Below are 22,046 nucleotides of genomic sequence, written 5' to 3'. Positions count from 1 at the left end.
ACCTGAGCCTTCACGGCCTCTTCGTTCAGAACTTCCTCCACTAGCTTTATCGCAGCAGATTGCGTCGCTTGCCGGAGCGGCTGAGAATTTGGCAGCTCTCTGGTTCTCTCGAGGTTCTCGCGGCTAGCGCGAAGGTTTAATAGACGATCTCGACCTTGGAGAAGGATGTGACCCCGCTCCACCTGCCCATCGGGATCTTCTTCGCGTTCACTCTGCCGTATAGCCCCAGCACGTCACACGTCAGTATAGGCAGTCAAACAAACGGAACAAGTTTCCGTACCATTCACTCTTCCCCACGCGAATCCTTCTTACAAATGAATGGCACTCAAATTTTTATAAATTCGATTTCTTTGAATATTTGAAATACATGTCTCAGATCGAATTACCGATCCCACATTTCGGCATACCGGAAACCACACTTAGAGTCTACACTTTTACGGTATCTCTAGAATTTTTCGTCGCTAGATAAAGCCTCCGCCTGCTGGCATTTGTATCCACCAACTCGGATTCTTGTAGCGTTTTAATCGTGGCAGAAGCTCATCCACCGAAAGACTCGTGTCGACGCTCATGACAAAAGATGTTATCGTCACACCAACAGAACCACACTTTATCTTCACCTTTATGACATTTTAAAATGCGAGATGGGATATTCTTTGAGAGGCTTATGAAACTTTTAAAGTATGGGAATAGAGAGGGTTTATTTAAGAAAGGTAAATATTATGCTTTTTAGACTTGACTAGAAGAAATTGCTGCGTTTTAGAATAACTAAGTTTTATAAAAGCTAAGAATGAGGACGAAAAACGATGCAAGATTGTCAAATTCCGCGTGATTTTGCTCTTAAGACCAGGAAAAAAATCGAGCGCGGCAAGAGCAATTGCCTCTGTCTGATTAGTACCCGACGCCATTTTGTATGGAATTAAAACTGTACTACTACTTGATTAAACGATCAAATTTGACGACTTTTGTCCTTAAGTGAAGTGCACACTCTCCGGGAAGTCATTCCGGACATCTTACGGCACAGCAGTTCATGCAATAGCGCGTAGGCTTAGCGAAGAGCTGCTAGTATGGTTGTAGAGAGCTATACAGGGATACATCTCCATACACATTCAAAGGGGCATCTAACAGAACTGAGGGCCTCAGTTTTGATCAAGGTCATCAACTTTTGGTCTTCTTTAATATCTTTAATTTTTTGTTGTTGGGGTTAAGCTCCTCCCGAGACGCCGTAGGGTCTCTCTGCAATCCAATCTGCATGACTCGACCAGTATGCCACCATGATGCCCGGGTGTAAGCTCCAATACATGTACACCATTTCAGGTCCGCTCTCCCCAGAGGACGGATTCAATACAACCACCTCCCGGCCGACCTGTGCATAGGGCTGGTCAGGCCTCAGTTTAAATTTACCACCAGCCGTATTAAAAAAACCAGAATGTCTTTTTTTCTGATACCGCTTAGGTACGGATCAACTTTTGTCCTTTTTTTTAGCTTCCTACCACTTCGAGAACTTTCGAGAACTCAATGTCGCCCTTTCACCGCTTTCCACACTTTGCAATTTCCAAGATGGGTAAAACGTACTCTGAAGACGTTCGTGCACGTGTCCTGGCGGCAGCGCAAGCAGGCGATTACTGGCGACTGGTTGCGGCTCATAACGGTGTGTAGTAGAGACCGCGCGGGATTGGGTGCGTCGTGCAAGGAGCTCTGGAGATTTTACTCCCTCTCCGGACAAGAGAGGTGGTGCCCAAAACCGAAAGCTCAAGGCAGCTCATATGGAATTTCTGGAGGAAAGCTTAGAAAAGAACTGCTATCTAACGCCGGAGCAGATCAAGGAGATGCTGTTCGATCGCTTTAACGTCAGTGTCTCGGCTGAGACTGTGCGAGCTAATTTGGACGCACTTTGTTACACAGTGAAACGGTGCATCGCGACGGCAACTACCGCAACACCCCCACCAACATGCTTAAAAGACAGCAGTTTGCTGTCAAATTGCTGCAGTATGTGGCGGCGGACGAGAAGATATTGTATCTGGACGAAACTAACTTCAACCTGTGGATTAGCCGGAGCAATGGATGGAGCGTTCAAGGGACACGGGCGGTGGACGTGAACACGTGCAGCAAAGGCAGCAACATCCATGCAATTGCCTGCATTTCTCGCGATGGAGTTGAGTAGACGGAAGGGCGGTTCGGATCGTTTAAGTGGGAGGCCGCAAACAAGTTTATTCGTTGCATGCTGCGTGCGCAAGTTGCCATGGGGATCTCAGTAGCATTGTCGATGTGCTGGACAACGCACCATGCCACAACCGCGCCGAAGTAGTGTTCGAAGAGGAAGAATTTGCTCAAGTAGAAAGCCTACGTCTCGGTCCGTACTCTCCAATGCTTAATGGAATTGAGAATGTATTCTCGGTGTACAAGTCAGCAGAGAAGAGGTTCATGGCGGTAAACCGACGCAATATTCTCGACGTTCCTCAAGACACGACCATCACAGCTCATCGCTCGACATTTTTGCTGCATGCGACAAACAACATCTTCAGTGAGGTCGTCACATCCGAGCTATGTCTTAAGTGTATCCACCACACTTTTGGCTGTGTTGCCGATGCCATTTTAATGAAGTACATGGTGGTAGGAAGCTAAAAAGGACAAAAGTAGATCCGTACTGTAACGGGGTACGTAGCCCTAAGTGTACCCTGGTTACATGAAGTGTGACACTTCACACTTCAGGAGTATGACACGTCATACTCCGAGATATTTGGTACAAGGTACCAAGGTCGCTCAAAGCCAACCATTGGTTAAATGACATTGCATTTCTATAGGTAACTAACAGTTTGTATTAAACCCAAACTTAATCTACCTATAAATATACTCAGTTTACAATCTACCTTATTTGGGTCACTTCGCTCTCTTAAATAAAAGAGGGGACCTGTGAACTGCCGTTCACTGAGAGTTTGTATACTCTCGGAAGATAACTTCCTCTTGCGCAAGGTGCTGTGTGACCCCGTCACACTTGGTAGCACTTGTAGTCAATTCACGCCATCGCGGGTAGACTACCTGAACCTCCGAAGTTCGTTGCTATGGATAGGCACGACTTCTCCCATTTGAACTACTCTCAGTTCGAGTCGGTTCGGAAGATGGCAGGCATCTTCGGGATGGAGGCCCTGCAGAGCCTGGTGGTGTCAACACCGGCTGAGCAGCTCGAGCGCGTCAATGCATTCGACGCGTACGAGCAGGGCCTCATCGCGCATGTGCGGGAGAACCTGCAGGCTCCGGCGGCGGAAGCAAATCCGCCTCACCCGAAGCCAATACGGCTGAAGTTAAAGCCGTATGAAGGGAAGGAAGGCGAGAACCTTCACTTCTGGGTCCGAGAAGTAGAGCTCGCGATGGACGCGGCTCTGATCTCGACCGAGCAACTGCGTGTTGCTTTGCACTCTCCAACCTTAGCGGTCGTGCTAAGAGTTGGGTGTACACTCGGGAAGCAACATCCCCTGGATGTTTCACATCCTGGGCTCAGCTGTGCGAACAGCTCCGAGCCGCGATCCTCCCGGCGAACTACGAGTACCGCCAGCGTTCGCGCTTCCTCGCGTGCAAACAAGGAAGGCGCGAACTGCACGAGTATGTGCAAGAGATACGAGAGCTCACGGCGTCCCTAGTGGAAAACCCACTCAATGAACACATCAAGATGACTGTGTTCATGGACGGCATTCGAGTGGGCCCCGCACGCACTCAGCTGTTCGGGGTGCAGGCAAGCACCCTTGAAGAGGCGATTCAAGTGGCTCTTCAAGAAGAGTACAGCCATCGCCAGGCGCGTACGCCGGCCTCAGCGTGGCCTGGGAGCTCCTTGTCGGCTCCCGGTCGAACAAGCCCCAACGGACCAGCTCCCATGGAGCTCGGGTCCGCCGAACAGCGTGACATCCGCTGCTTCGGCTGTGGGAAGATGGGCCACTTCAAGCGCGACTGTCCCGCGGAAAGACTCCGCAGACGGTCCTTCCCCAAGCCCGTCCTCAAGGGTCGCTGGCAGAAGCCAGGATCCCGGGGACAGGGGAACGCAGGGAACCAGTAGGGGCGGGGCGCCCTACTGGGGAGCAACTAAGTCTTCGTGATGGGTGCGCGGTTGGCGCGTACCACGAAGACTTAGCCCCTGAGAGTCTTCGCACTCTCGAATCGGCGAAGAGCAGCAGCGGGTTGCTCGTAGTACACGGATGTGTACGTGGATACGATCATCCCTTTAGAATCTTGATCGATTCTAGGACGTCGAAGAATTTCGCACGCCGCCAGACGGTTGCTCGCAACAGCAACAAGTTGTCCGATGTTTTGAGAGAAAGCAAGGGCAACGGGACGGTGTCAGTACGACTGGCCGACGGGAAGGTCGTCACTGTCCCCAACGCCCAAGTGGATCTGGCCGTCAAGTTTGAAGACTTTGACAGCCTCGAACAGTCCACTGTTCTCGATATGGATCCATATGATATGATCCTGGGCATGCCCTGGCTTGAGAAGCACGAGCCCTGGATATACTGGCGAGGCAAGGCAATCGGTGCCAGCCGCCCCGCGCAGTCCGACAGAGCATTGGTGAGTCATGTTCCCACCTCTGTCAGGACCCGGGGAGCCCGCTGCCAGGGTACCAAAGCATCCGGCAGATGCTTGGGAGTCGTCGACGTATATGACGACTCCAAGGATATTTTGATGGTGGCCGCGCCCAGAAGAGGCGTCGGCCAAGTGGGTAACTTAGGTCCACAGGCGGGTAACTTAGTTCCGCAGACAGCTGCAGCTGTCATGAACACTGAGAACAGCGTGTTCAGAGTGGGTAACAGAGTTCCACTCACGGTCGCCCAGACCTTAACTGAAGAGAAAGACGTCGGATACGCTTCCTGTGTGGGTAACACAGTGCCACACGCGGTCGCCCAGACCTTAACTGAAGAGGAAGGCGTTGAACACGCTTTCTGTGTGGGTACAACAGTATCACACGAGGCCACGAGTGCCTCGGATGTCGTAGCGACGACATCCCTAGACGTGGGCAGCAAAGCTCCCCGTCACAGACGCCGTCGGCAAAGACACTGCCGCCGCCTCAAGTCGGATCCGAACTTCGTTCCGATCGACGTCGCTTCAAGCGACTCGGAGTCCAGGGCCCGGGCTCCTCCGACAAGGCCGGTGGAAGAGTGTTATCACATCTTCGATGGCGAGACAGGTTTACCCGTCAAGGCATCTGGTGTCCACTTGGAACCGTTGCCAGAGGTTGCGGAGATACTGAACCTCGAGGAAATGACGGCTGAGTCTTTCCTGGCCAACCTCAAGGCTGGAGAGATTGCTGAGATGGTACTCATGAGACCTGAGACCACTCAGGAGGAGCTGAACTCCTCCTCTGTCTTGGACGAGAACGTCCTGGAAGACATGAACAAGTAGCGTCAGGCGTGCTTGGGATCTGAGATTCTCAAGAACCCCAAGGATCCGGTGTATCCTTTGGTGACGGAGTATGCGGACGTGGTGAACAAACACCCACCGACCCAACTCCCACCGAATCGAGGCGTACGGCACGAGATTGATCTCGTGCCCGGCACAAAGTATTGTGTCACGAGGCAATGGCCTCTCCCGCGCGAACAGTGCGAGGTCATTGATGCCTTCTTCGCCGCGAAAGCGAAGGCAGGCATGGTGCGGAAATCGAAATCCCCGCACTCGACGCCGACTTTCTGCGTTCGGAAGCCGAACGGAAAGTGGCGTCTGGTTCACGCTTATAACAAGCTGAACAACGCAACGGTGCCGGCCCAAACACCGATCCCACGAAAGGATGTGTTGTTGAACAACATGGCCGGGAGCGTACTGTACAGTGCGCTGGATTTGGTAGACGGATACTACCAAATCCTGATGCGAGAGAGTGACATCCCGCTCACCGCGGTAAGCACTCCAAGCGGCATGCTTTGGAAGTGGCTCGTCATGCCGCAGGGCTTGTCTAACGCCCCGGCGACGTTCAATCGCCTGGTGACGCAATTGTTCCGCCCTTTGCGTACCTTCGTACAGACGTACTTCGACGACATATTCGTCCATAGCCGTGCCGAGGGAGGCAAGACGGCCATGGAGGTGCATCTAGGACACCTCCGTCGAGTGTTGGACGTGATGCGAGCGAACAAGCTCTACGCCAACATCGACAAGTGCGTTTTCGCGTCACCAGAGATTAAAGTTCTCGGTTGCTTCGTCAGCAACGTGGGCGTTCGGGCTGACCCCGACAAGGTCAAGGCCATAGCAGCATGGCCGACGCCCCGATCCCAGAAGGATCTTCGAAAGTGGTTGGGCTTGGCCAAATACCTTCACAAGTACAGCGCTGGGTACGCGGGCTTCGCTAAGCCCTTGTCGAGCCTCCTTCAGAAGGACGTCGACTGGCGCTGGGAACAAGAGCACCAGGATGCTTTTGACAGCATCAAGGCCAGTCTCCAAGAGGCCCCTGTCCTGGCTCTGCCGGACGAGACGAAGCCGTTTAGCGTCGTCTGCGATGCCTCCGATTACGCCATCGGGTGTGCATTGCTGCAGGACGACACGGCTGGACAGGAACGAGTCATCTCGTTCCAGTCCCGGCAGCTCAAAGCCGCCGAGCGGAGCTACCCTGTCCATGACAAGGAGCTCCTGGCAATGAAATATGCCCTTGTGAAGTTCCGTGTTCACCTTCTGGGCTCTAGGCCCTTTGTGATCTACACAGACCACGCGTCCTTGAGGACGGCGACTAACTCGCCTCACCTCTCCCAAAGGATGGCGAGGTGGCTGTCCTTTTTCGCGGAATACAACTTCCGCGTCGAATACAAGCCGGGCAAGCTCAACGTGCTTGCGGACGCCCTCTCTCGGCGTCCCGACTATGAGTTGGCCCACATCACGCGGGTGACATCGGATCTATATGATCGGATACGCATGGCGTATCGGGACGATGAGGCTGTCGCGCCTATCGTCAAGCTCCTTAAGGCCGGAACGAGCGCGAGGTCCGACTGGCTCTCGTCGCGACAGCGCTCACGGCTCCACCGATATGAGTTGAAGGAGGGCCTCCTCTATTATCGGGTGGAGCCCACTGATCCTCCACGGGTGGTCGTACCCAACGACGAGGATCTGAAGTTCGACATCCTCGCGGAGGCGCATGACGCGCCCTCCAGCGGCCACTTGGGCCGCGAGAAGACCTTTCTGTCGGTCTCTCAGTCCTTCTGGTGGACCCACATGTACAAGTGGGTCGCCCGATACGTCAAGACATGCGAAACATGTCAGCGGGTCAAACCCGCAGGGCACTCTTCGGCTCCACTACAGAGCCTGCCCGTACCGGCTGATTGCTGGAAGTCGATGAGTCTGGACTTCATTTTTGGGCTTCCCGCCGACGGACACGGCAACACCGGAATTTTGGTGTTCGTGTGTCGGCTGAGCAAGATGGTACATCTTGCTCCAGTTCCCGTCACTGTAACGGGCGAACAAACCGCAAGGTTGTTCGTCGATGGCGTGTTCCGCTATCACGGTCTCCCGGAGACGATTGTCTCGGACCGAGACCCGCGGTTCACTGCTGCGTTTTGGAAAACGCTGTTCCCTTTACTGGGAACTCGTCTGCAGATGTCCACTGCGTATCATCCGCAGAAAGACGGCCAAACAGAGCGCGTCAATCGAGTGTTCGAGGACACTCTGCGCAGTGTGTGCGCGGCAGCGCCACGTACGTGGTCGTCGCAGCTTCCAGTTGTTGAGTTTGCGCTCAACAACGCGGTGCACGCGTCTACGGGGCTCACGCCGCTCTACTTGAACGGCTTCCGCCACCCCAGAGTGCCCCTCACTCTTCGAGGAGACACTGACTCCTCTATTCTAAGTGGGGGAGAGGCTCGGAAAGCCCTTTCCTCCCAGGTCTCGGATGTGAGGCCAGTTTTGCTGCGGAAACAGGTGGAATCCTTTATGGATACCAAGCTGAACATTGTCAGCAGGGTCCGCGATGCCATGGCAGCGGCCCAAGATAAACAAAAGGAGTACTCAGACAAACAAGGAAGATGAAACTTAAGTATATTTGAGGTTGGTGACTTAGTGTTGCTAGACACGAGGAACCTACCTCTAGACACTGTTAGCTCTGTCGGCAGCAACAAACTGAAGCACCGCTTCATCGGACCTTTTGCAGTCCTGGCCAGACATGGTGCGTCGTACATCATCGACCTTCCAAAGTCAATGACGACGCACCCGACGTTCTATGTCGGACGTCTTAAGCGGTACTCTGACCCGCAGGGGGTTGCTGACTCGCAGATCCCCCTTGACCCAGCTCCTCGAAGCGAGGGCCGGTCACAGTCGTCGACGAGGGCGTCGGAGCAGGCACCCAAGTCTCGGTCGGGACGGCAAGGCTGCGGTCAAGACCGTACGCCGGAGGTGCTCCATACGAACGGACCCCGGCGCCATACGCCGAGTACGCTGAGTACGCCGGACACGCACCATACGCGTACGTCTGGGAGTGTGCCGCAGGCGGCTCCGGACGTGACAACAAAGCCTCGATCCGTCGGATCATGCGAAAGGCCTCGTCCAGATCGGACGAAGAGGCCCGGCGATCCACTTGCAGGTGCAGGCTCGCGACCTCTCGCTCCACCAGGTCCAGGCGGCCCGCAAGACGAGCGAGCTCGCCCTGATTCCCGGCCTGGGCGGCAGCATTACCGCCAGTCCCAAGGCCAAGTGCAATCTCGAGCACGAGGACACGTTGACGGAGGCGGTCAACCTCAGGGTCCTGTGTCGGACCCGCAGTCGGAGCACTCGGACGAGAGTGGCTCTCGGGAGGCGCCGAGTACTCGTACTCGTACGAGGGCACCTCCGCCCCTGCTTGACCGGAATGGAGAAGCCCACTACCACGTGGAGCGGATCCTCCAGGAGCAACGATGTCGCGGCAAGCGACAGCTCCTCGTGAAGTGGAGGGGTTATGCCCACTCCGAGAACTCGTGGGAGCCGATTGAACGGCTCCTGATTGACTGCCCGAAGGCTGTCGCAATCTGGGAACAGAAGCGGCGGCAGCTTAATAAGTAGTCCGGGGCTTCTTGCCCGAACGGGGTACGGTCGATGAATACATACCGTACCCGCGCTCATCGTGAGCGCTAGAAGCCGCGCGCTTCAGGATGTCCCTTGGCAGCATACGCTTGCTGATCAAGTGGGCAAACCTCACACGAAGATCACGCTGGTCCAGGATGTGGGACAGCTGCTGATCTTCATGGAGTTCCCATAACTCCGTGGGCGAGTACTTGAGAGTCTCCACCCACGCCCAGAACATGTCCTCACAAGAACTCCACGTGGGACAGTTCTCGGGCATAACCCAGGGGTATCCCCAAACAGGATAGAGACCACCCCGGGTCTCGGGCTTCTTACGACAAGTCGTGAAGTCCTTAAGGGGAATGCGGTGTTGCGCGAGAAGCACACACCGAGCAGCCTCCAAGTTGTCGACGAACAACTGTTCTTTCTGAACAAGGGCTCGTTCATAGATGCCCCTAGAAGTGTGGCCGCCCACAAGGCTACGAGGAGCGACGAGAAGCTCTAAGAAGAGGTCAGCCCCAGAGCTCTCCTCGGGAGGCCAATACCCTCTTGAGTTGATGGCAGCTCCCTGGCTGACGGGTGCCGCCACCGAACCCCCACGCACACGCTGGGCAGCTTGGAATTCCTCCTGCTGCTGGTCGAGATCATTCGAGACCTCCCGGGGCTCAACGATAGCACCCTCCTCCTCCTCTTCTTCCTCCTTCTCCTCCTCTTCATCCGAGGAGCCGAAGAGACTCTGATAGGAGCGTCGAGTCTCCTTCTCCTCGCGGAGTGGAGACTTAGAGGCGGTACGCTTCTTTGAGGGCTTGGCGCCTTCGGCTTTAGAGGCCTTAGCGCGCGCAAGACCCTCGGCAAGCGAGAGACGTTTGCGAGGATTCTCTTCCTCATCGCCACCGGCTTTGGGAGCGCCCTTAGCCTTAACGGCCGGACTCTCAGAGCGCACAGAGGTCCTGGGACTGTGATCACCGTGATCACTAGCGGGCGACTGCACGCTGCCTTCTTTGTGCTCACTGGGCACTGGGCTGTGCCCTCCCACAGAGCCCGCAGGAGCATCCTGAGTGCTCTCGGACTCGGCATCGTCTTCACTGCCCGAGTTGAACTCGCGTTCTACGAACCGAGGGTTCGGACGGCTGTCTGAAGACGAGGGCGACGGACTGCGGCGCCTGCTTGCGCGCTTGTCCGCAGCCGCGTCACCCGAGGAACCGATCGCCTCGGAGGCCACCTGAGTAGCCTCCTTGAGTGCAGAGCCTTTGCCGTGAGGCTTAGTGCTCTTGGCCTGCGCCTTACCGGTTGCAGCCTTGGAGCGTGTCTTAGCACCGCTCTTAGTAGTGCCACGAGGCATGTTAACGGTCGAAGTGGAGACCTAGACGAAGAGCGCACAGGTTGCTGCTCGAGGCTCTAACTGTGAAGTGAGCCTTCGCCGCGCTCGCGCGGCCAAGTCGATGGTTTTCGAATTTGAGAATGAGAGTTTGTGATGAACACCTCTTCATTCAGATTGGTCGGTAAACCGAACCTAAGTGGGGGAGGATGTAACGGGGTACGTAGCCCTAAGTGTACCCTGGCTACATGAAGTGTGACACTTCACACTTCAGGAGTATGACACGTCATACTCCGAGATATTTGGTACAAGGTACCAATGGTTAAATGACATTGCATTTCTATAGGTAACTAACAGTTTGTATTAAACCCAAACTTAATCTACCTATAAATATACTCAGTTTACAATCTACCTTATTTGGGTCACTTCGCTCTCTTAAATAAAAGAGGGGACCTGTGAACTGCCGTTCACTGAGAGTTTGTATACTCTCGGAAGATAACTTCCTCTTGCGCAAGGTGCTTTGTAACCCCGTCACACGTACCTAAGCGGTATCAGAAAAAAGGCATACTCTTTTTTTCAATACGGCTGGTGGTTAATTTGATCTAAGGCCTGTCCATCCCTATGCACAGGTCGGCCGGGAGGTGGTTGTACCTCTGGGGAGAACGGACCTGAAATGGTGTAGTTATTCTACAAGAAATACGTATTAGTAGTACTCTACTACTATTGATTACATGCTGTACATGTATTAGTATTAATAAGGCTTATCGTATTAATACCGGTAAGCAGATCTCAAAAAAACTCTTCAACCTTTTTTCTGATCCCAGACCGGAATCAGAGATGATGGCTTTAGCACATCACTCCGAATCTCGCTTGTCTGCTGTTCATTTCCGGACTTGACAAGCCATGAAGTCTTCATTAAAGAGCGCTATCGTCGCCGCCGCATTGGCAGCTTTAGCTTTGGCATCCACTCCCACTGACGCTTCAGTCAACGACATCCAGCGCAAGCTCATTCTCGGTGGCTCAGTCGTCTCAGCCAAAGCGAAGACGTACACGGTTGGTCTCCGGAGCTCCGCAGACGGCGAAACTTTCTGTGGCGGATCGCTTGTCAGCCCCATACATGTCCTCACGTCCTCACAATGCGCCGCTAAAAACATCCGCTGGGCGTCAATTGGATCTCTCCACGTCAGTGGGAGCAAAGACGGAGAACAGATCAAAGTGGCGGCGGTCATGAACCACCCAAATTTCTCATCGAATATCGACTTTAGCAGTGATTTCACGCTGTTAGAGTTGGACACTCCGAGCTCTTATAAACCCGTGAAACTCGCTGGAGCAGACGATTCGGACTTCAAGGCTGGAGCTGCAGCAACGGCGATCGGATGGGGATTAACTGGCGAGAATGGCGCAATGTCCAACGAGCTCCTCAGCGTCGACCTGACTGTCCTTAGTGACAAGGAATGCGAACAATTGGTCACTATTGACAGCTCGATGCTGTGTGTCAAAGGCGTAATCAGCAAGGGAGCCTGCGCCGGAGACACTGGAGGACCGCTTGTTGTTGAGTCTACTAGCAATGGCCGAGACATACTCGTAGGTGTGGTCAGCTGGAACAAAGACAAGGGCTGCGGACAAGGACCCTTTTACCCTGGTATGTACTCGCGTGTGTCACGCGCTCGAAGCTGGATTGATCCTATCATCGGCAGCTCGTGTTTTGATTAGACAGAGAATAAACAGCTTCAGTATTATAACATCAATAATGAAGCTAAACGGAAATTGTATTCATTTCTTAAAGCAAGCACCGTTGTTGTTGTGGTCTGATAGAGGACTTGTACTACCAAGTTGAAGTGGAACTGCTGCGACGATGCGAACGGCTCTTGTCTCGGGAGACACAACGTAGATTTTCGCGCTGACTTCGGGGCCCGAATTCAGTCGCAGAGATGGAACCAGTTCGCGAGCTGCGCGGCAAGAATAAGGGCAAGGACAACGACGACCGTTCAAACGCTGGTCCGAGCTCGGCGTACCGTTTCTCGGATGCTAGCGGTGAACCTGACGTCGGAACCTAGAGCAACTCGCGGAATGACTAGGATGACCGTCAGCAAGCTGATCCTGATAAATCGACATCCTATTCGTCGCACTCTGGAGCCTCCAGAGTACCTCCAGACTGGAGGCTCCAGTGGAGGAGCTAGCGGCCACTCGTTCGGATCGAGGAGCAGTTCGACTGGGATTGGCAGCGAGACGAGCGTGACGGGGTATTCTGGCGACTCGGGTCGTGACAAGTCGAGCTACTCGAGATTCGGCGGAGATAGTGACGACAGTTATCACCGCCACGTTTCCAAGGAGCACTTGCGCCGTGATGGCGATGAAGATGGATACTATTCCAGCTATTCGGAAGACACGAAGCACGAATCTCATGGAACACATGGAAGCACAAGTCATGCTGGCCGATTCAGCGGCATGGACATGTCCGATGACAGCCAGAGCTACGGGAGTTACGCGTCGGGCGACAGCAATTACGACTAAGCTCCTAAATCATGACAGGAGACGATCAGTTTTGCTGTTGCAATTGCGACTGAAATTTGTTTCAGAGTCTAAGCTGACTTCTTGTCCACCAACGGGACCCGCTTTTAATCCGCCAGTTGTGTACAGATAGCCGACACGATGAATGCATCCCGAACATCCTCTGTACTACGTACTCGCGGAACTTCAGACTCACTTTTAGTAAATTTTAAAAAAGAATAAAGGAACACAATTTCCTGCTTTTAGGGATTCAGAATCATGTAATTGGTTAAGCTTCTGTATGCGCCTTTTTTCATTTCCCAGAAGCACGTGGGCGAGCACAAAATAACCTTCATTCTTCTTTCTTCTCGGCAAGCGTAAGCTTGCTTCGAACTTCAGCGATGGCACTCAGACGAGAATTCAATGAGCCTGACGGGTCTGAAACTGCTCGAAACGATACTCCGGCGTGCGTCAAGATTGGAGAGATTCTAGACCTGGGTGATTACCGTTCTGAAGAATATTCCTTCGGTGGTCTAATCTACCAGCTACTCCTGGGCTCTTTGCTAAAGATGTCGGCTTAATTCCGGTGCCACTAGCACTGAGCACGCGACAAAGTTGATCGCGAAATGTAAGAAATCTCGCTCGAAAATGAGCGAAAAAGCGCAGAGGAGTTGGCAGTTCCAGGCGGATCAAACGGAGATCCGGCACCCGTCGTGGCAAGCTGGAATGGAGAAGTTGACGAACTGCACTGCGCTGTGTGCTATCCAAGCTGCTCGCGTGCGGAGAAGGAAGTTATCTACCCAAGCACAGAGATACGAAATGAGACGATGGAACGGTAGCCACCTTGGTACTTCAACCACTGAGTACACACGAAGGTGGTGACCTTATAGTGTATCAGCATGGTCGTGGAGAACACCGTCATGGTTTTGGAAAGACCGACGGTACTGCGGCCTACTCCCCACACTACGTCGTGCACTACCCGGATGCTGAGTATTCTATGGAGAAAGTAACGAAGGGATATCGCCTTGCATTGATATACTCCATTTGTCTGCCAATGCTGCAAAGCTACCTTAAACGAGACCCCACCAAGAGCATGGCTTATAATCTCGCCAGCGTGATCAAAGATTTGGAACCGAAAGATGACTCGTTTGCGTTGCTATTGCGTTTTGATTACAACAAGAGGGGTGTTGAAGAGTATGGAGTGCAAATTCTTCGAGACATTGATAAAAATCGCCTTGGTATTCTTGAAGAAGCGAATACCGTCGTACCCGCTGACAAGAAACTTCAGTTTTCATTGCAAGACTTTCCTGTAAGTGTTACAAAAGATATAGTAGTGGTAGCGGCTGGAGCGTATGTCATCGCCAACGTTGCCTCCACTGGTACTCAATGACCGGTAAAAAAACAGGACACCTGCGATTTGACGAGTTCTTCAAAAAGCTTAACTTCATCAATTCTACAAACGGCGCATTTACCCAGGACTGGAAGACTTGTGAAGATTCGGAGCTCAAATTGAGTGACTCTTGGCCGCTCAAAACTGTAAAACACACACGATTTGCGTTGGTTGGGTGGCCTATTGGTCAACATTTAGTAAATATGGCAAAGTTAATGTCTGCGGAAATTGCCTGGTCTCTCAAATACCTGTAAATGCTACCGTGCTTTACAAATGTCTCTTCACGACTTATGCCAAGCATGGCTGTGGAGACGCCAAGCCTTCAGTCAGATCTTGTCGTACTTTTTGCGAGCTGCTGCTTGATTCGAACGATCAAGGGCTAATAACACGACGCTAATTCGAGTGATTACCCAGATTGTGCGTGCGTATGCGTGGAGAGAGATATAGGCGAAGCATTGCTGGACGTGTTGGGCAATTTAACCGGTCAAAACACATTTTATGACAGGCGTGGCGTGGAAATGCTGTTGCTTGTGGCTGGTTGCATGGATAATGGAGTAGCCAAGCATGCTTTGATTAGTGCAGCATTGGAAAAAGAGGAGTACAAACTGCGGTCTCCAGAAGCGCTTCGAGTGTTGTGGAATGCTGTCTGGCTGCGTGATAAGTCGCCATTCGATATGGCTATGACGAAAATGCAGAAGAGGGGGCCACTTCGGCAGTTTGTCGAGATGTTTACCCCATATATCCAAAAGTATGAAGTGATGAGTGAGCGGGTACAAGTGCTTAAAGCGATTGCTGCGAAGCGAACGGCTGATCCTCCTATACCGGTATCTTCGTCCAAGAAACGGCGTGTCCGCTTGGATACATACGAACTCTGAGGATTTGATCATGGAAAGGAGAGCGGGTCAAAGAAGAAAAAAATTAATTTTGAAGCCTTGCAGCGAATATCAAGGCTGCCGAAATTCATAAATCGGAGCACTACCACACAAGGAGTTAGCAAGGGAGACAGCTAGGTAAGAAGCTCCGTAAATGAAACGCAACACTGTCTATGTGATCGGTAGTACGTGTATTTGGTCTCTCATATTTAATCTTTACTTTTCTGCTAGCTAATCACATCTCTTGGCGCCATAATCCTGATTTTTGTCAGTATCTTCTCTATTCCTTGATCTCCTCAATGGATTCGTGGCGGGTGCTCTTCCCGTGGTGCAAGTGGCTGCGCGGGCGTGTGATGCTAGGCAATTTGCCACGAAATGGCGCTCCTACAGACTGTAAAGACAGCTGTTGGCTGCTGGTGACATTGCCTAAGCACCAGCGCAACGCCAGTTCCGACTTGCTACCAAAGATCCGGGAATCTCTAATTCTATTGTCAATTGTGGCAGCAGCGGACCATCTGGTATTCTGTGACATCTTGCGTGAAACATGTGGTGTAGATGGCGACCTCAACAAGTTTGACAGTCTCCGCGTCATCTTCGTATTGGACGACCACACCAGCCGCTCGCTTCTGTGGCCCGAGACAGTGTACAAAGCACTGTTGGCTTGGGACGGAGATACAATTATGAGTGAAGAGTTCCTCTTGGTGAAGGAGGAACTCAAGAGGATCGCCGAGAAGAAATTGGGGATAATTGTTCCGGACACAGCCATCCCGTTCTGTCTCCATTTCGCACCTCGAAATATTAATTTGGTGGGTCTGCAACAATATCTCCAGAGCGTGCAACGAGTACTCGATAAAGCAAAGAAACAAAGTGCACCAGATGCTGACAATCAAGACAATGAAGACGGTGGGACGCTACAGTCTTTCGTCTTTGAGGCCATGCAATTAAATTTGAGAGACTTTGAATTGAACGAGTCGGTAGCACGAGCGTTAACGGAGCTGGTGATGTTTGGAGCCAAGATATCGTGTCTACAGCTGCCGTTAAAGTCGACAGACTTCTTGTCCGAAGACGAGTGTCCTCGCCAGCCTCTTGCAGATTGTCTACTGGCTGTTACGGGAGGAGGACCACGCACTCGATTGTTCTCGACTGTAGCAGAGCAACCATACTACAAAGCTGGGAGCCATAGAAGCAAAGTGGAGACGATCGTGGTGAATGACGTGGATATTGACGATCGGCGGTTCGCAGCACTGTGTTCGACGTTACGTGGAGCATCAAATGTGAGAGAACTTGTTCTGGAGTCTGTATTTACCCAAGACGCTCGAGAGCGGCGTGCTCTCAAGTGGAAGTGGTTAGCATATGCTCTATTCACTCCAACCCGCTATAAAACATCAGTGAAAAAGCTCGCTATCACGGAGTCACAACTTCTAGTTGATGACGTTGTAGCCATCTCGTCCCTCGTGAGCACATGTAACCCAGCACAAGAACTATTTGATCCTTTGTGGGCTGAACACGAGGCCAGTCAACGTGTCAAACAGTCCAACAAGAGCCAAGACAACGACCAACCCAAGTGGGAAACCAGCAAGTTGGAAGAAATGGTGCAATTAAAGAAAGACACGGTGGTGTATCTCGAGCCTCTGTGCACTCAGGAAGAGTGGCTGCAGTCCTCAGTGGTGCTAGAACAGGACGCAGAGTTCGCATTAATGAGCGCCAATGACGAGTGGCTGGAAGTTCTCGTGCCAGGGTACGGCAAATGCTGGGTAGACCCACGCGTCGCACACGATCGGTACGTATCCAACTCAGAGTCGTACAATTGGAGAGGCATTACGGATCTGAGTCTGGTCACGCAGGTAGCGAAGAGCTCGACGGATAAAGTACTGATCCAGTTCTTCCAGTTAATTGGTCACGATCTAGTTAACCTCGTGCTGCATACCAATTTATTACGTGAACAAGGCCTCGGTTCGATCCTCCGGTCGTGTCCCAATCTTAAGAGACTGGAACTTAACGGTGCCCAAGTGGAAGATATGTTCGTCTTCACCCATGGATACGACGTGGGGTATTGTCAGCTCGAGGCTCTTGCTATTGAGCGCTATCGAGTGAGACCAAGGAGCTTAAAAGAGTTCGCAAAAGTGCTTAGTGACGCTGACCGAGAAGCTGCACGACACATACGGGAGCTGTGTATCGGGAAAGTACGTCTTCAAGACATTGACGTCGCTATCGCAGAGTACGAAACGATGATTGAGGCGTTCGCGAGGATGCTGGATACGAACCGAACGCTGGAAGTTTTGAGGTTTTATGTCCAAGGAGACTTCTACACGCGCTTTGTCAAGAGCTTTACGGCGCATAACGGAGAGCAATTACCAGCTGAGGAGTTGTCAAAGACACGCAAACTTGCGTTTATTAGTGCTCTTGACACTGCCAAGAAGACACGGTTAGAGGGAAAGGCGGTGCGTTTGATCTTTAAGTACGCAGCACGGCGTGTGACTCGAGAAATCTCCATCTTGAACTACTGAAAATCTATCCATTTTCCCCACAAGACGTTTCTATAATCCATCTTTCTCTTCCGATTGATGGCACAAGGCAACACCCTTTTCTAGACTTGGTGCATATCCATATTTGCCGGCGCAGTGTCAAGATCAAGAGCGCTACAATGGGGAACGGCGATTCAAAGGAATGTAGATCTAGCGAGACCGGGTTCTCTCAGGCGGCAACGAACAATCGCGCTAATCAGCTAAACCCAAACAACTCCGCGTACTATTCGTCACGCGGTCAAAGTGGAATAAACTCGAGAAGCTCGAAGGCGGCGATCGATAATCGCGCTAATCAACTTAACCCCAACAACCCGGCGTACCACAAGTCACGTGCACACGGATAACATCGTCCAGTTGGATGATGTCGAGTTTTGTAAGAGCGGCTAAAGTTTCTAATTGCAACTCAAGTTTTATCTTTTAAAGTATTTTTACTTAATGAAAAAAACGGCAAACCCTCTCTCATTAGAACAGAACCTCTTGTCACAAACGACGTGCTTGACTACCGATAACCCGAAGCAAATAGAAGCTTGCATTTCGCCGTGCAACCTGGGAGCATGCGTGCATGAACTTACTGTGGCAGCTCACACGAGAATTTGCCACCGAGAACCAAAGCGAAACAAGACAAATGGGCAAAGGAACCGGCAGCGGCAGTGGATCCAAGGGCGGAGGCTCCAGCTCAAGTGGAGGATCGGGATCGAAGGGTGGGGGCTCGGGAAACACACAAGCGGCTGCGGACAACCGCTCGAACCAGATGAACCCGAACAACTACTCGTCACGCGCGCACGGGTAAACCACGGGTTGAGCAAGAACCAGATAGTACGGGTTTGTGATGCTACAACTTTGCTGCTACTGATCAAGATACAAGGGGTTGCAAGAAGAGCAGTGAAGCAAAGGAGCATCGTTGTCAAGTAAGCAGAGGCAAGCCAATGTGGCTGTAAAACTTTCTAATCCAATTTTCTTTGACCATTTGAAGCGTAGACCTTGATCCTCGTGTACGGTAGAAATCCCGTTCTCACGAGGAGAGTAGAAACTTGCATTTAGAAATTCAATCTGGGAACACGCGAGTATTATACGAAATCGACACTTCACCTTACATGTTGTGGCAGCTCACAGCTTAATCTGCCAGTTGAAGTGAGAGCCAAAAACAAGAACCGAATTATGGGCAAAGGCGGCGGTGGCGCTGGGTCCAAGGGCGGAGGCCCAGGCGCAGGTTCGGGATCGAAAGGAGGGCCAAGTGGGTCAGCGAAGGGAGGTGGAAGCTCTCATTCGCAAACGATGACCGCAAGTGGTGGGCGACAACATTCAAGCTCCAAAGGTGGAGGTCATCACCCCGGTAAGTCTGCAAGCCACAACTCGAGCAAACAGGACACGACTAGCGCCATGCCCAAGTGGGCTGTGCGAAGCAGCTCAACCCCAACAACTTCCGCTACCGAGGCGAGCCGACGCAGTAAGAGTCCTACGGTAATATTGTCCACGTAACAAACTTTGAATGAAGTCGTAGTCGTTCCATTACTGGTTGCTTTTCTTGAAGATGTCGGACATCATGTCCAGCATAGGATGCATGTAGCCATTCTATGTAGTCGGTCAAAGTATCCACTCGGAGTCCTTTTCACGCGCTAAATATTACGCCGTTCATTTCTCCTTTCGCCTCTCCAACGCTTAATCGATTGACAAGTATGGACTTCCTCAACAAATTCGCGGGCAGTGACTCGAGTCACAAGGACAAGAGCAAGAAGAGCGACTCGATCTTTAGCAAAGCCATGGACGCCGCCGAGAAGTACCACGCCAAGGAGAAGGCCTCCGAGTTTGCGCAGAAGCGTGTGACCAAGCGAGAGACAGAGAAACACCAGCCCGGTTACGTCGCCAAGGACAAGTCGACAGTCGACAAGGCCGTGGAAGCCGCTGAAGACTTCCTCGCCAAGCAGGGACAGCCCAAGCCACAGCACACGGAGCAAAAGAAAGACAACCAGATGGACGATCTCTTTGGCAAGGCCAAGGGCTTCCTTTTAGAATTCGACAGTTAAAGCTTTGAATTTAACGTTTTTAATTCGACAGTTAAAGCTTTGAATTTAACGCTTTTTGTATAATTCCGCGTATTTTACAGTTGTTGTTCAACTGTATTGGGACATTGCACATGACGTACCTTGTCATTCTAACTGGAAGATGGCAACTTGAAGCAGAGATACTGAGACGTACGAATAGATCTAGACGAGGCCTCAAGGTGGCACTTCACAACTGCAATTGACTCCAACTTGGCAAGGATGGAAGCTATTCGCGAGATGATCGGCAAGAACAAGGACAAAGGGAGCAAGTCCAAGGACAATGACGACCGCTCCGGCACTGGACCAGACACGAGCTCGGCGTACCGTTCGTCGGATGCTAGTGGTGAGCCTGACGTCGGGACCAAGAGCTATTCGCGTGGCGGAGATGAATGGGATGATCGTCAACAAAATGACCCTAACACGTCGACGTCCTATGCTTCTCGTCACGGAGGACCCACCCACTATTCGAAGGGATCGAGTGACGATTCACCCCCAAGCGAGAGAACGACAACGGGCCGTGACAAGTCAAGCTACTCGGGTATGGGCGGGGATGACGATGACGATGACAATGATCGTCATCACAGTCCCAAGAAGCACTCGCACCGAGGTGGAAACTACTCACGCGAGGCTACTGGGACCAGCATCGGCGATGACGAGACGGGAGACATGGGTGGAGGTGCTCACGGATTTCGTGGAATGCATGGAAGTGCGAGTCACGCTGGACACTCAACCGGCAGGGGCATGTCCAGTGGTAACCAAAGCTACGGGAGCTACGCTTCGGGAGATAACTACGACTAAAGCTGTGGAGAAGGTTTACAATGCCTACGTTGACTGACAACCACGAATGCTGTCAGCGTTGCATCTCTTTTTTAGTCAGGCGTACTTTAAGAAAAATAATTGCCATTTCTTTTGCTTATTCGTCGAAGTATTTTCTAGATATGAAAAATATGAGCGCTGTCATAATAAAATTCCGGCAGTCACTTTCCATCCATCAAAACTTCCCAGTGTTCTCTCAGTCGCATTTTTTTTCTTTGACGCGGAGCTGCTTTATTGTCGTTATGAGCGCTATGGCTTTCCGACGGGATTTTAAAGATGGCAAGTGGCCTTTTGGCGGACAAGGAGGGCCGAATGATGTCCCTTCTCCGACAGGGGCTGCGTGCTTGAAGATAAGTGAAATTCTGGCTTCGGCTGATGAACATGCAGGTGAATATTCGTTCGGTGGACTAGCCCAGACTCTCCCAGTCGTTCCTGGATTATTCGTCAACAACGTCGGAAGCATTCCTTTGCCTCTTGCCCCCGAGCATGCGGAGAAGCTGATCGCGAAATGTGCTAAATCTCCTTTCGGACACAACATGGACACGAAGATGGACGAAAGTGTCCGCAAGAGTTGGCAACTAGAACCTGATCAAGTGGAGCTCACAAATCCGTTGTGGCAAATTGGAATGGAGAAGCTGACAGAGACGATCGCTACTCGTATGGGTTACAAGGGTGTTTCATTGCACTGCGTCCTCTACAAGCTGCTGGTGTATGGAGAAGGAGGCCACTTCCTGAAACACCAGGATACTGAGAAGGAGGACGGAATGATTGCGACATTGGTAGTCCAGCCACCAAGTACTCACGAAGGCGGCGATTTGATAGTTTATCGAAACGGACAAGTAGAGCACCGTCACGATTTCGGTAAAGCTGACGCTACTGCGGCCTATTTTCCACATTACGCCGTGCACTATTCGGATGCTGAACACGCTCTGGAGCAAGTGACGAAGGGGTATCGCCTTGCTTTGGTATACTCAATTTGTCTACCGGAATCGAAGTACCACCTCAAACGGGACCAAAACATGACCATGAGTGATGAGCTCGCCAATGTGATCAATGGAATGGGTCCGGAAGACGACTCGTTCGCGTTGTTGCTATCACATGAGTACACTAAAAAGAGCATTGGAGAGCTGGGAACTGATGCATTGAAAGGTGTGGATGGTGCGCGAGTTCGCGTTCTGAAAGAGGCGAGCACCCTCGTTCCGTATGATAAACAACTTCGGTTCTTCATTGCGAAACTAGATGTCAAAGTTGAGACTAAACTGAGTGAGGATGGATGGTGGTTGTATAATGGGGAGCAAGGTCTTCACTGGTACTCGTCGTCTGGGGAAGATTTAGAACACTGGGGAGATACACTGAAGTCAAAGAAGCTGAATTTTCTCAATCCTGGGCTAGAAACGTTTTTCCAGCTTTGGCAGTCTTACGGAAATTCGGAAGACGTCTATACGGGAAACGAGGGAACGATCAAACGCACCAAGTACGCAAGATTCGCGGTTATTGCATGGCCTGCCAATCGACACGTGGAAATTGCGGCAGCTCTCGTTTCTGCGGAGTTCGCAGTCGAGCAGTTGATGTCTCATAGATCAGTTGGTGTGGCACAGCTTCGGGGTCTTC

The 22,046-nt window shown here is 51.9% G+C and overlaps 4 protein-coding genes across 4 annotated transcripts; all 4 read left to right on the top strand.

The window, feature by feature from the left end:
- Nucleotides 1-11,527: 11,527 nt before the first annotated feature.
- On the top strand, nucleotides 11,528-12,013 carry PITG_06191 (uncharacterized protein; the record flags this gene model as incomplete). The annotated part of the gene is made up of 1 exon (XM_002998316.1): nucleotides 11,528-12,013. One exon carries the CDS (start codon nucleotides 11,528-11,530, stop codon nucleotides 12,011-12,013), a length of 486 nt encoding a protein of 161 aa, XP_002998362.1.
- A 3,338-nt stretch (nucleotides 12,014-15,351) lies between these two features.
- On the top strand, nucleotides 15,352-17,559 carry PITG_06190 (uncharacterized protein; the record flags this gene model as incomplete). Its single annotated transcript, XM_002998315.1, has 3 exons — nucleotides 15,352-15,400; nucleotides 15,452-15,894; nucleotides 15,970-17,559. The coding sequence occupies 3 exons, from the start codon at nucleotides 15,352-15,354 to the stop codon at nucleotides 17,557-17,559; spliced, it is 2,082 nt and encodes a 693-aa protein (XP_002998361.1).
- A 643-nt stretch (nucleotides 17,560-18,202) lies between these two features.
- On the top strand, nucleotides 18,203-19,601 carry PITG_06189 (uncharacterized protein; the record flags this gene model as incomplete). The annotated part of the gene is made up of 3 exons (XM_002998314.1): nucleotides 18,203-18,363; nucleotides 18,684-19,038; nucleotides 19,158-19,601. The coding sequence occupies 3 exons, from the start codon at nucleotides 18,203-18,205 to the stop codon at nucleotides 19,599-19,601; spliced, it is 960 nt and encodes a 319-aa protein (XP_002998360.1).
- A 1,382-nt stretch (nucleotides 19,602-20,983) lies between these two features.
- On the top strand, nucleotides 20,984-21,642 carry PITG_06188 (uncharacterized protein; the record flags this gene model as incomplete). The annotated part of the gene is made up of 3 exons (XM_002998313.1): nucleotides 20,984-21,124; nucleotides 21,224-21,522; nucleotides 21,618-21,642. 3 exons carry the CDS (start codon nucleotides 20,984-20,986, stop codon nucleotides 21,640-21,642), a joined length of 465 nt encoding a protein of 154 aa, XP_002998359.1.
- Between the last annotated feature and the right edge of the window lie 404 nt (nucleotides 21,643-22,046).

This window comes from Phytophthora infestans, genomic scaffold (genome assembly GCF_000142945.1).
Source record: "Phytophthora infestans T30-4 supercont1.8 genomic scaffold, whole genome shotgun sequence".
Taxonomy (NCBI): Eukaryota; Oomycota; class Peronosporomycetes; order Peronosporales; family Peronosporaceae; genus Phytophthora; species Phytophthora infestans.
This window is presented reverse-complemented; position numbering and strand designations above follow the sequence as displayed.